The sequence below is a fragment of the Entelurus aequoreus genome, linkage group LG24 (assembly GCF_033978785.1).
Source record: "Entelurus aequoreus isolate RoL-2023_Sb linkage group LG24, RoL_Eaeq_v1.1, whole genome shotgun sequence".
Lineage (NCBI taxonomy): Eukaryota > Metazoa > Chordata > Actinopteri > Syngnathiformes > Syngnathidae > Entelurus > Entelurus aequoreus.
The window spans coordinates 24,340,854-24,354,195 of NC_084754.1; the positions used below are offsets into that span (position 1 = coordinate 24,340,854).

General features: G+C 39.5%; 1 protein-coding gene across 1 annotated transcript in view; it reads left to right on the forward strand.

Annotated features, from left to right (window-relative positions):
• The window catches only part of LOC133641807 (membrane-bound transcription factor site-1 protease-like), a 47,710-nt gene that overhangs the window by 11,795 nt on the left and 22,573 nt on the right, over positions 1-13,342 (forward strand). Inside the window, exons 3-11 of the mRNA XM_062035840.1 lie at positions 629-892; positions 5,905-6,111; positions 6,666-6,776; positions 6,957-7,066; positions 7,259-7,375; positions 7,771-7,838; positions 9,749-9,851; positions 10,129-10,280; positions 10,977-11,138. Of these exons, the coding sequence (XP_061891824.1) occupies positions 629-892; positions 5,905-6,111; positions 6,666-6,776; positions 6,957-7,066; positions 7,259-7,375; positions 7,771-7,838; positions 9,749-9,851; positions 10,129-10,280; positions 10,977-11,138 (1,294 nt within the window). The remainder of the gene's footprint in view (positions 1-628; positions 893-5,904; positions 6,112-6,665; positions 6,777-6,956; positions 7,067-7,258; positions 7,376-7,770; positions 7,839-9,748; positions 9,852-10,128; positions 10,281-10,976; positions 11,139-13,342) is intronic.

A 13,342-nucleotide genomic window follows, 5' to 3' on the forward strand; every position in this document is an offset into this window, starting at 1 on the left:
TTAATACTCTATATACTTCTACAATATATTTATTTAAAATAACTAAATAATAAGGTATTACCGATCTATCGGCCACCAATCAATATCGGCCGATTTACGTTAAAAGGATGTGATTGCAATTGCCAATTAATGCGTTTTATTGCCAATCATAAACACTGATTCCCTCTGGCTGACACTGTATCTTTAGTCTCCCGGCTGACAAGCAGCTAGAAACTAATTGTGTCTTCATACACAATATGTAGCCGTGCCTCCAGCTAATAATAATCACTTCCATTACAGCAAATAAACTACAATTATTTGCATCTTAGCTAACATTATCAAGTGCATTTTTACTGGAGGACGAGGCTGAACATATTACACTCAGTGGAAGAGAATAAGGAATTAGTTTGAATGTTGTGTTGATATTGTTAAACTGTCAATAGCACATTGAAACATTTACAGGTAATACGTGTGATTGGTGTTGGCCGAACTCACTCATGGATGATCAGAATCTGCAGCATAAAACCCTGATCAGAACATCCCTACTAAATAAACCTTAATCTGTGTGACTTTATGTTGAAGGACTGCAATGCATACTGTATAAACTGCACCTATGTCATAAAACAATATTCCCCTCTTTTCTCTTCAGAGTACATAGTGGCATTCATTGGGTATTTCTCAGCCAAAGCCCGCAGCCTGTACATAAGCAGTGCTCTACGAAACGCAAACGATGGCGCATTGGAGTGGCATATTGTTCCCAGGGAAAACCCAGCTTCTGACTTCCCCAGTGACTTTGAGCTGGTCCACATCAGACAAGCTTCATCCAGCAATCTGCTGACGTTAGAGGACCATCCCTACATCAAGAGAGTCACTCCACAACACAAAGTGTTCCGTTCCCTAAAATACATTCCTAGTAAGTTATACGTATTGTTTTGTATGTTGGGTGATGGGAAGTGGGACCGAGAATGTCTGTTTGCTCTTCCACTGAGCGAGAATGTGAGTTTGTCTGGTGGGGTTTGCCTGAACAGCAGGCTAAGCCTTGTGCCTGACACAGTATGAAAGACTTCTGTGTCTGCCCCCATTCTTTATACATTTGTTGTATGCATTGAAATGATACTGTGATAATGTAGTGCCGTAGGATTTCTAGTATTAGTTTACAAGTTGCAGTAAACTGCAGTGATTTTAGCATCTTAAGTCTTATTTTAACATCTGAAAAGGGAATGTATGTGGAAGTACTTCACTTTCATTAGTTTGGGGGCAGCAGTAGCTCAGTCTATAAGACCTAGGACTTCAGAACCTTTGTGGATGCAACATAGTGGCTTCTATCCTAATTTAGGTATCATTTTGCATTCTTGTCTCCCCATGTTCCTCATTGACCTGTGATTTTTTTTTCAGCAACCCTCGTGCGACAACCTAACATAGTTAGTATCTTCATGCATTCCCTGGCCAGTAGTGATTGCGCGTGTCCCAAATATTGACCCCAAAGGTGGCGTCGCAATAGAATACGTTTCATATTATTAGTCAGTCTACCCCAGGGCAGCTGTGGCTACAAATGTAGCTTACCACCACCAGGTGTGAATGAATGATGGGTTCCCACTTCTCTGTGAGCGCTTTGAGTATGTAATAATAGAAAAGCGCGATATAAAATCTAATCCATTATTATTATTATTATTATTATATAGGGCTATCTTTAAATAGACGAACGTTCAACGGTTGGATTCGGAGGAGTCTGATTTGACTATCAACCTCAGAGTCAAATTGTTTGATATTGAACCCCCCTTCCCCCTCCGTGAGAGGAAGGCGAGTTAAGTACCTGCTTACGGCTGCTGCACAGGTGCGTCGGGAAGCTAGATCGATTGCGTTCACATGTCTTCTTTAAATATTAGTAAAATATTCTTGTGTGCAGACAAACAGTTTTAGAGAGTAAGAAATAATTCCTATCTGCTTTCAACTTCGACTGTCACAAGAAAACAATCGCTGCTCCCTATAGCTGCTTCCTGGTATGTCACAGAAACAGCTGGCTGTGTTTTGGCTCCCGCATCTCTTATTACTGTATATAAAATCAATTTGTCTGCAAACAAGAATATTTTACTAATAGTGTTGAAAGGGGAACGTAATCGAGGCTCGTTAAAACGCACTGCTGTCAGATTCGAAGCTCGCCATGCTATCGCAAGCCTATTGCCAACCCAATCTTGCCTTCCGCCCGCTGCTAATTGAACAAAGCGTGGACCAGGGCGCACCGCTTCGTCCCGGAGGTGTAGTGCTCCTCTTGCAAAAGTAATGATCTTTACGCTGGTTCACATACAGAAACTTTGACTTTTACCTTCTCTATTTAGTCAAGTTTGATGTCCTCTTGGTGCTGCACCATAACCGAGAAACTCACAAAGTGTGGTTTAACCTTTTTTAGGTGGAAAAAGTAGCAAATCAGATCTTTGTTTTGTTCACTTTAATAAGACTATATTACTTTTATAAATATATGATTATCTTCGAATTTCCACGTCTACTTGGTAGAGCACATCCATCCATCTATCCATCCACTTTCTACCGTGTGTTCCTTTTGGAATTGCGAGGAGGCTGCAGCTGCACTCGGGCAGAAGGCAGGGTACACCCTGGACAAGTTGCCACCTCATAGCAGGGCCAACACAGATAGACAGACAACCATTCACATCCGTGTGACTTTATTGACACTTAGTGACCAGTCCGTATACACTACTACATGTCATCTAGGGATGATGTTTGATAAGAAATTATCGAGTTCGAGCCTATTATCGAATCCTCTTATCGAACCGATTCCTTATAGATTCTCTTATCGAGTCCAGATAGGTTGTTGTATATGGAAAAAAACACACAATATTTGGTTTAACAAAAGCTCACTTTTATTATATAAGAAAACAATTTAATCTAATAAATAAATATTGACTGTTACCCCCCCAAAAAAATAAAATAAAATAAAATAAATAAATAAATATTGACTGTTGTTACCCAAAGTATATTAAGTGGGATTTTTCAGAAAAACAAATGTATACAGTAACACAAAAACAAGCTGTCTCTGTGATCACTATAGGTGTATAAATAATAATATAGTGTTAAATAAAATCAGTCCCTTGGGCACAAAACTGAAAATAATACAGCTCTCCAAAAAGTGCACTTCTGCTGCTATTTGACATAAATAAATAAATGATAAATGGGTTATACTTGTATAGCGCTTTTCTACCTTCAAGGTACCGGTACTCAAAGCGCTTTGACAGTATTTCCATATTCACCCATTCACACACACATTCACACACTGATGGCGGGAGCTGCCATGCAAGGCGCTAACCAGCAGCCATCAGAAGCAAGGGTGAAGTGTCTTGCCCAAGGACACAACGGACGTGACTAGGATGGTAGAAGGTGGGGATTGAACCCCAGTAACCAGCAACCCTCCGATTGCTGGCCCAGCCACTCTACCAACTTCGCCACGCCGCCCATAACTGTTTGTTATGATGCTTTGACATTTTTGCACTTTATTTCTTTATTAAAAGAAAATTCTATGAAGAGAAAAGTTATTTGCAAATGTGGTTACAATGCTAAAAAATGAAAAGTTAAAGCTAAAAAAAGAAATACACTTCATTGAGTTAACATTATTTCTTTATAGGGGGAAAGATGTTATGAGCTAGGGCAGGGGTCGTCAACCCGCGGTTTCGGAGCCGCATGCGGCTCTTTGACCACTCTGATGCGGCTCAGCTGCATACTTGCCGACCCCCCACCCCCGATTTTCCCAGGAGACTTATGGATCTCAGTGCCTCTCCTAGATAACTCCCAGGGAAAATGTAATCCTATTTTCACTCTAATTACTGAATTATGGGAGTGCCCTAATTGCACTGTAGTAATTGTTCTCTATAGCATTTACAAACAGCGTGCCAGCCCGGCCACATGTTGTATGTAGCTTTTACTTGCACACATAGGAGACAGCAAAGCATACCTAGTCATCAGCCACACAGCTTACACTGACGGTAGCCGTATCAAACAACTTTAACACTGTTACGTTACAAATATGCGCCACACTGTGAACCCACACCAAAAAAGAATGAAAAACACATTTCTGGAGAACATCTGCACTGTAACACAACATAAACACAACACAACCAATACCCAGAATCCCATGCAGCCCTAACTCTTCCGGTCTAGATTATACACCCCCGCTACCACCAAATCCCCCCACACATCAACCACCCCCCCCCCACCCCCCACCCCCCTCCGTGCGTTGGTTGAGCGGAAGTGTTAGGGCTGCATGGGATTCTGGGTATTGGTTGTGTTGTGTTTATGTTGTGTTACAGTGCAGATGTTCTCCAGAAATGTGTTTGTCATTCTTTTTTGGTGTGGGTTCAAAGTGTGGCGCATATTTGTAACGTAACAGTGTTAAAGTTGTTTTATAAGGCTACCGTCAGTGTAAGATGTGTGGCTGCTGACCTAGTACGCCTTGCTGTTACTTACGTGAGCAAGCTGAAACTGCATTCAACATGTGGTCGAGCAGGTACACTGTTTGAGCAGGCTGTAGAGGGCGCCAAAAGCAGTGCCATCACGCCCTGATATTCGTGAGTCTCCCGGAAAAAATGAGAGGGTTGGCAAGTATGACGCTATCAAGCGCCATTCATTCAAAACTTGCGGGCCGCACTAACATCAAATTTCCACATTAAAGTGCGTGCCGGTGCGTGTGTCTGAGACCCCTGGTTAACATAGCACAAAGCATTTAAGCTTTGTATGCGGTGTTTTTCATTTTAAGTTTAAAAAATTTTTTTGTGGCTCCCATTATTTTCTTTAATTTGTGAAACTTGCCAAAATGGCTCTTTGAGTGGTAAAGGTTGCCGACCCCTGAGCTAGGGAATATAACAACTACACTACCCAGCATGCAACGGGAGTGACGAGCATGCGCGGTAGCCCCGAAAAGTGTTGCATATCGTCACCCGGCAGCTAAGAATGAGCACGCTGTGAAAGTAAACGTCAAGAACTCAGCCAACACGCCTCGTCTGCATTATTTATAATTAGACAGACAACACATATACAGTGTGATTTTGTTTTGTTTACAAGGAAAGAAAAACAAAAGTTAAAAAAGGGAGATGTCATATATGTATGTGCTGCGGTTGCTTTAAGAACGTTGCGACAGCTGCCGTAAAGGAGGTGCGTTGCTATGTTTCCGGTTGGTCGTAAAAGTGTTCTTCATGTGTTTGCTCAAATCTCTCAGTAAAGTTATTCATTGGATTATACCTTTTGTTTTGAACTTTATTACACATTGGAGCGCTTTTTCCCGTCCATTTTTTTCCTGCTTTCGCTATCTGCGCCTAATGACTGAGCTACGTGACGCCATTTCTTGCGATGTCACACGGAGCATTTCTGGTCGGGACGGGATTCGTTCAGAGGGATTCGAATAAAGAACCAACTCTTTTTCTTTACTATAGTGGTCTCGATAACGGGTACCGGTTCTCAAAAAGGGATTCGAGTCCGAGGACTCGGTTCTTTTCTTATCGAACAACCGGGAAAACCGGTTTCGAGTATCATCCCTAATGTCATCATCCGTTTATTTCACTTAAAAATGCCATAGATTTGAATGATTGTTGACTATTGGCAGCCTTATTATTATTATTATTTAATAAAATGAAACCAGAAATATGGATTTAAATTTAATTCAACATGGATAGATGTATAGTAAAATAATACATTTAAAATTTATACACGTGAGTTTTTTACGGTTTTTCTCCCATAATCTAAAAACATGTATGTCAGGTAATTGGAGATAACATTTTCCATAAGTGTGAATGTGAGTGTGATTCGTTGTCTTTCTGGTGCCCGCCCTGTGCACCGCTTCTAACTCAAAAATTGTTTAATGTAATGTCTATAGACAAAATTATATCTCTGCTTTTAACAACTCTTTGCATCTTCTGTCTCCAGCACCTGAAACCGCTGTGCCGCGTAACATCACCCACAGGACGCAGAAATGGCAATCATCACGGACTTTCAGAAGGACCAGTCTGTCACTTTGCTCTACTTTTTGGCATGCAACCGGGCGCCACTCTAGTCGGCGGCTGCTGCGTGCCATCCCCCGTCATGTAGCCCAGATTTTGCAGGCAGACGTACTGTGGCAGATGGGACACACTGGTATGCCTGAAGCGTTTTAAATACACTATATAGACAATATTAGTTGGGCATGTGATCACTGCACATACAGGAAATACGAATGTAACTAAAAAAATATAAATGTGACAATCAGAATATACATATAAACAATGGAAAATATTTATAAAATATAAATAATATAACAACATTCACCTTTCTCGTAAGACTTTCTTCAAGATGTTGGAATGCCTATGATTTGTTTTACTGTTTTTCCAGAAGAATATTTGTGAGGTAGTTAAATTCAAATGTGTTTGATGTGTTTAAAGTCAGGGTTTGGTGCATGGTTTTTTGGTCACAGTTCTAGAATATAAAAGGGTCCTCCACAATTTTTTGTCCTACAGTTGTTTGCCTATAATTATTAAACAATTACTGGCAAGATAAAATATTAAAATTCAGGAGAAATGTTGTTGTATATTCCAACTCCTGATTTGATTGATTGATGAGTGAATAAGTGTGTCTGCATACTTTTGTTTAGAGAGACTTGGCAACCATGTGACACATAAAAATGTAAGGTTATTATTGATGTCTGTGTGCAGGTTCTGGTGTGAAGGTGGCCGTGTTTGATACAGGCCTGAGTGAGAAACACCCCCATTTCAAGAATGTAAAGGAAAGGACTAACTGGACCAATGAGAAGACACTAGATGATGGTTAGTAGGACAAACAAATATACAGTAATGATGGTTTTGATGATGAAGACACATCTACTGTATGTGTTTTAGTATCACAGATTTAATTTTATTATAGTGCGAAAGAAGTGTACAATTTTTTCAAATAGGGATGGTGTGGGAGAGAGACAGATTGAATCTGTCTTTCTTTCTTTCTTACAGGCCTGGGTCATGGAACATTTGTAGCTGGAGTGATAGCCAGTATGAGAGAGTGTCAGGGTTTTGCCCCTGACTCAGAGCTGCACATCTTCAGAGTGTTCACTAACAACCAGGTACAAGGCTTTATAATATAGTTCACATATGATCCTGAAAAAGAGATGGTTAAAAATATCTGTGAATTTCCATATGTAGATATCTTTATGATTGACCATGCAGTTGACAATAGTCATACTAATCATCTTCCACAGCCAAATCAATGAAATCCAATCAAGGATAGTATGTGTTATTTTCTTCTCACCACCCAGGTGTCTTACACTTCATGGTTCCTGGATGCCTTTAACTATGCCATCTTGAAAAAGATTGATGTTCTCAACCTCAGCATTGGTGGCCCCGACTTCATGGATCACCCCTTTGTTGATAAGGTCAGACACTTGCGAGGTCTCACAGTTGTCTGTGGGTTGAAAACATATATCAGTAAAAATAGTCAAGTATTTAAGTAAGTAATAAGTGTTAATTATGTATGCGTTAACAGTACACAAGAGGGCAGTAAAGGTAGTAGTAATATATACAAGTAATTTATTTCTAAATGTACTACATTAAGCACAGCAAACATATCCTAAAGGTTATTAGGAATTATTCAAATTAATTTAGCTCGAAGGATAGAGTATGTCAGTAAGCTGCTATAACATCCATTACCTAGATACCTAAGTGATTAAAAATAGTGTATTGCTGTAGTTCTCCAAGTGCGTGACATTTAAAAAATGTTGTTGGGGAACGTTGCCTCCTTAATGTGTTACCTTTCTGTATTGATTGGCAGGTGTGGGAGCTCACTGCTAACAAAGTGATCATGATCTCTGCTATTGGAAATGATGGACCACTGTATGGGTATGTTTCTCTGCATGTCCATTGAGGGGACAGGGCGACCACCTAATATAATGGTTAGGTAAACACTGAAATTCAACAATAAACATGTTTGTTGAGCTAAAACCCTTAAGTGCCTGAACTACAAAGCACTAAATTGCAAGTGCTAAATAGTGTGGGAAAACTATAACATTGCGTGTAGTTCGTGTACTATTAGTGGGCGTGTTGCAGGTGATCTACTAAGACTGCGTGCGCAAATGATAACATGTACAAGAGTGCAGACCACCACCCTATTTAAATTAGTTTTTGCGTGTACTAAGCAGCTGTCACCATGGAGACAGTCATTTTACGCCACATTCATGTGACGTCCTATCTGTGACGTTTTGCTATGCTTTGAAACATGCAGCAGACAACTATAATATGTGTCACTTTCTATGGGCATTCTATATGATCTATAATGAAACACTTTTTAGCTCTTGGAGACGCAAGCACAAACTGCAAGCGAAAGAAACATTATAATGCATGTTTTTTTCGTACAGGAGATGTTTTAAAACTATGTATATCTCATCACCATATTGTGATAATATATGTCCTATATGACAAAAGGAATGGCATTTAAAGCAGAGACAATGCTTGCTGTGTCCAAATCAGCCCTTAAAGGGGAACTGCACTTTTTGGGGGGATTTTGCCTATTGTTCACAATCATTGAGAGACATGACGACGGATGTATTTTTTTTTTTAATGCACTTTTACCCGTAAATAAACTTGAATTAGTATAACCCATTTTTACAGCGGAGCTAATGGGAGGTCCTCTCTTCTGCCCATAAAACCCAATAAATAACTATCTAAAAACCGCCAATACTCCATTTACATTTCGTGACTTGAGTATTAACCAAGTATTTGTGATATTGTTATTATATGCACTAAGGCATATTAACTATTTATAGCAGCGCTGTGATCATGAGCTTGTGTGCTTATATTAACATCGAGTGGTAAGCTGCTTTTCTCGCTTCCTTGCTTGTGGAAGTTTATTGTAGATCATAAATCATGCCTCTCACCTGCATAGTAGAAGGATGAGGACATTTTCCGACAAGTTGGTACAATTTGACAGCCAATTTAGACCTGTAAATGGCAAGAACAACACGAAAAGACACTTGGTTCCACCCCCTTTTCTTCACATTCTTCAGTCATTCTTCATCTAGACGGGACTATTACAAAATTATATTAATCAGCATTCTAATGACAGCAGACCCTGTACATTAAGTGCTGTTTTATTATGTTTGTTGGCTCTCATGAAGTCTGCAGTTAGTAATAATAATATACCGTAAATAATATCTGCTGTGTAGATTTACTTTAGAGAAGAGAAATGTTGCATACTTCTCTTGTTGCCTTATTTGTATTTGACTTTATTAAATTTTTGAGTAGAATTGTATTGAAAACAGTTTTCTCTAAAGTAAAATAAAACTTTATCAGAGCTGTTTGTATATTTTATGGAGGAATGTAATCAGTCATAGAATTGGCACTCAACGTTATTAAAAATGTATTGATTTTGAATCGAGAACCGTTTGGTATCGAGAATCGGTTCTGAATCAAATTGTTACCCCCAAGAATAGAATAGACTTGAATCAAGTTGTGCCTAAAGATTCCAACCGTATTCTGCTTATACTTAACATGAAGACAGACATGCTAAATGGGTTGTGCTATTTTGCTCATTTAAGAGACACATTCCTCTGAGCACAAACTTAGTAGATAAGCTTTGCGTGTGGTATCAAGTTGCATCTGTTTTAATATATACAAACCTTTCGTAGATAAGGCCCTATATAGGTTAATATAATTCTCATGATGATCACAATACCCAATGCCGGAATGATCAATGCCACATTCTAAACCAGCAGTTTGTGCTTGTCTGTGTAACATCCATCTCTTTTTTTCAGAACCCTTAATAACCCAGCAGACCAAATGGATGTAATTGGAGTCGGTGGGATCGATTTTGAGGACAACATCGCAAGGTTTTCATCCAGAGGCATGACCACCTGGGTGAGTTTCTGCAAAATCACTGATTCCTGATAATCTGAAATAAATAGTTTCAGATTTGAACATTTAATTTGTAGTCTACCAATGAGCTTGTGATGCCTCAGACGTCACCCATGTAATCTACTCTTTACCCCTGATGATTTGGTTTCCTGCAATCTTGTTAGTTCAATGTAGATGCAACATAAGATGTGCAGTATTTTTTTTTGTCATTACCATTGCAAAAAAAATCACTGAAAGGGTTTTTCTCTTTACTGTACTATCTGTCTCATTCTGTGTGCAGGAGCTGCCAGGGGGCTACGGCAGGGTGAAGCCAGACATTGTCACTTATGGTTCTGGTGTTCGGGGGTCAGGGATGAAGGAAGGATGCCGGTCTCTGTCCGGCACTAGTGTGGCCTCTCCTGTGGTGGCTGGAGCTGTCACACTTCTGGCCAGGTGAGGATTTCCTTTTTTGTGTTCATTTCAGCCTTGATTTCTTCATGGAAGCCCAGTTCAAAGAAATGTCTCTTCAATGACAACCTGATTACAAACAAATGATTAAAAATGTAAGGATTAACATTAAACAATTCAAAAGGTGCATCATAAACTGCCATCTAGACAGATTAAGCTTGACAAGACCAAAAACGTACTGTTAAGGCATGATTGGAGTGACTCAAGAAAAAAACACATGAAGGTCCTGGAATGTCCAAACCCATCTACGGACACAATTGCATTAAAAAAATCTTTGGGGGTAGCTGAAACTTAAAGTTGCCAAACTACTGTCTCAAAAACGTTTGCCTGGGGATAAAACTGTTATGTAATTCAATCCATAAATGAATCCCTAAACCTTGTTCATTGTTTTTTGTTTGTTTATGTATTTGTAATGGGGTAAACTTACATAATAATTGGGAGATCAAATACATATTTCCCACTGTGTGTAATAGTGTCTTCCACTAAGTAATGTGAAAGATTCTGGTGTCAGTTGTTAATGATCTAGCGTGTGATGTAACACCCAACGCTCTAGTGATTAACACTTGCACTGATATAGGAGCCCGTTAATTTTTCATTTTTAACATAACATAACATACCTTGAATCTGACACCATATGAGTTTATTTGTACACTGACCCTACTCCGCCTCATCTTCCTCCAGCACTGTGCTGAATCGGAAGTTGGTGAACCCAGCCTCCATGAAACAGGCTCTGATTGCCTCGGCCCGCAGGCTGCCAGGGGTCAATATGTTTGAGCAGGGCCATGGGAAACTGGACCTGATCAGAGCTTACCAGATCCTTAACAGCTACAGACCTCAGGCCAGGTAAGGCCTGTGGGCTTATTACTACATACACTGACTGCACATACATCACACTTGGCAATCTGTGTTGTGCTTGGGCACACTTAATACCCAAAGTCCAGTTAGTTTGACCAGTGTGTGTGTGCGTGCTCTTATCTACAGTCGTGGTCAAAAGTTTACATACACTTGTAAAGAACATAAAGTCATGGCTGTCTTGAGTTTCCAATAATTTCTCCAACTCTTTTTTTTTTTTTATAGAGTGATTGGAGCACATACTTGTTTGTCACAAAAAACATTCATGAAGTTTGGTTCTTTTATAAGTTTATTAATGGGTCTACTGAAAATGTGACCAAATCTGCTGGGTCAAAAGTATACATACAAAGATGTTAATATTTGGTTACATGTCCCCTGGCAAGTTTCACTGCAATAAGGCGCTTCTGGCGAGCTTCTGGTTGAATTTTTGACCACTCCTCTTGACAAAATTGGTGCAGTTCAGCTAAATTTGTTGGTTTTCTGACATGGACTTGTTTCTTCTGCATTGTCCACATGTTCTCAATGGGGTTTAAGTCAGGACTTTGAGAAGGCCATTCTAAAACCTTAATTCTAGCCTGATTTAGCCATTCCTTTACCACTTTTGACGTGTGTTTGGGGTCATTGTCCTGTTGGAACACCCAACTGCGCCCAAGACCCAACCTCCGGGCTGATGATTTTAGGTTGTTCTGAAGAATTTTGAGGTAATCCTCCTTTTTCATTGTCCCATTTGCTCTCTGTAAAGCACCAATTCCATTGGCAGCAAAACAGGCCCAGAGCATAATACTACCACCACCATGCTTGACGGTAGCCGTGGTGTTTCTGGATTAAAGGTCTCACCTTTTCTCTTCCAAACATATTGCTGGGTATTGTGGCTAAACAGCTCAAATTTTGTTTCATCTGACCACTGAACTTTTCTCCAGAAGGTCCATGTGATCAGCAGCAAACTTTAGACAAGCCTTAAGGTGTTGCTTCTGGAGCAAGGGTTTTCCTTCTTGCACGGTAGCCCCTCAGTCCATGGCGATACAAAACACGCTTAACTGTGGGCACTGACACCTGTGTTCCAGCAGCTTCCAATTTATTGCAGACCTGCTTTTTGGTGGTTCTCGGTTGACTCTTGATCATCCTGACCAATTTTCTCTCAGCAGCAGATGATAGCTTGCGTTTTCTTCCTGATTGTGACATGGACAAAACTGTGCCATACACTTTATACTTACGAACAATTGTCTGCACAGTTGCTCTTGGGACTTTAAGCTGCTTTGAAATGGCTCCAAGTGACTTTCCTGACTTGTTCAAGTCAACGATTCGTTTTTTCAGATCTGTGCTGAGTTCCTTTGACTTTCCCAATGTCGCGTTTGTAACTGAGTGTAATGACTGCATCACATGAGCTCTATGTGAATGGTCTCAGGGTAGGGCTGGGCGATATGGCCTTTTATTAATATCTCGATATTTTTATGCCATGTCACGATACACGATACATATCTCAATATTTTGCCTTAACCTTGAATGAACACTTGATGCATATAATAACAGCAGAATGATGATTCTATGTGTCTACATTAAAACATTCTTGTTCATACTTCATTAATATATGCTTATTTTAAACTTTCATGCAGAGAGGGATATCACAACTAAGTCAATTTACCAAAACTGTATTTATTAAACAGTTATTAAGCAGTGGCACAAACATTCATGTCATTTCCAAAACAGAAAGTGCAAGATTGTCAGAGGCATTTTAAAACAATCTATGAGTGCACTGTTGTGCATGATGTCACTAAGATGACATATCAAAACAACACTAAATTAAAGTGCACTTTTTGTACAGAACGCCACTACAATAGTTTAAAACAAATAAAATGCACTTTTGTACATGATGTCACACAAGATATTTCAATAAGTGTCAAATAAAAATGAGCTGTATAATAGGAAATCAAATAGTGTATGTCCTTCGCTATGTGGTAGGTTACTGCGGACTAGGGCTGCAACTAACGATTCATTTGATAATCGATTAATCTGTCGATTATAAATTCGATTAATCGATTAATAATTGGATAAAAGAGACAAACTACATTTCTATCCTTTCCAGTATTTTATTGAAAAAAAAAACAGCATACTGGCACCATGTTGTGGACATTGGGGGTGCAGCATACACCAATAATAACACAGAAATGTAACTAATCAGAACTGAATCAGATATT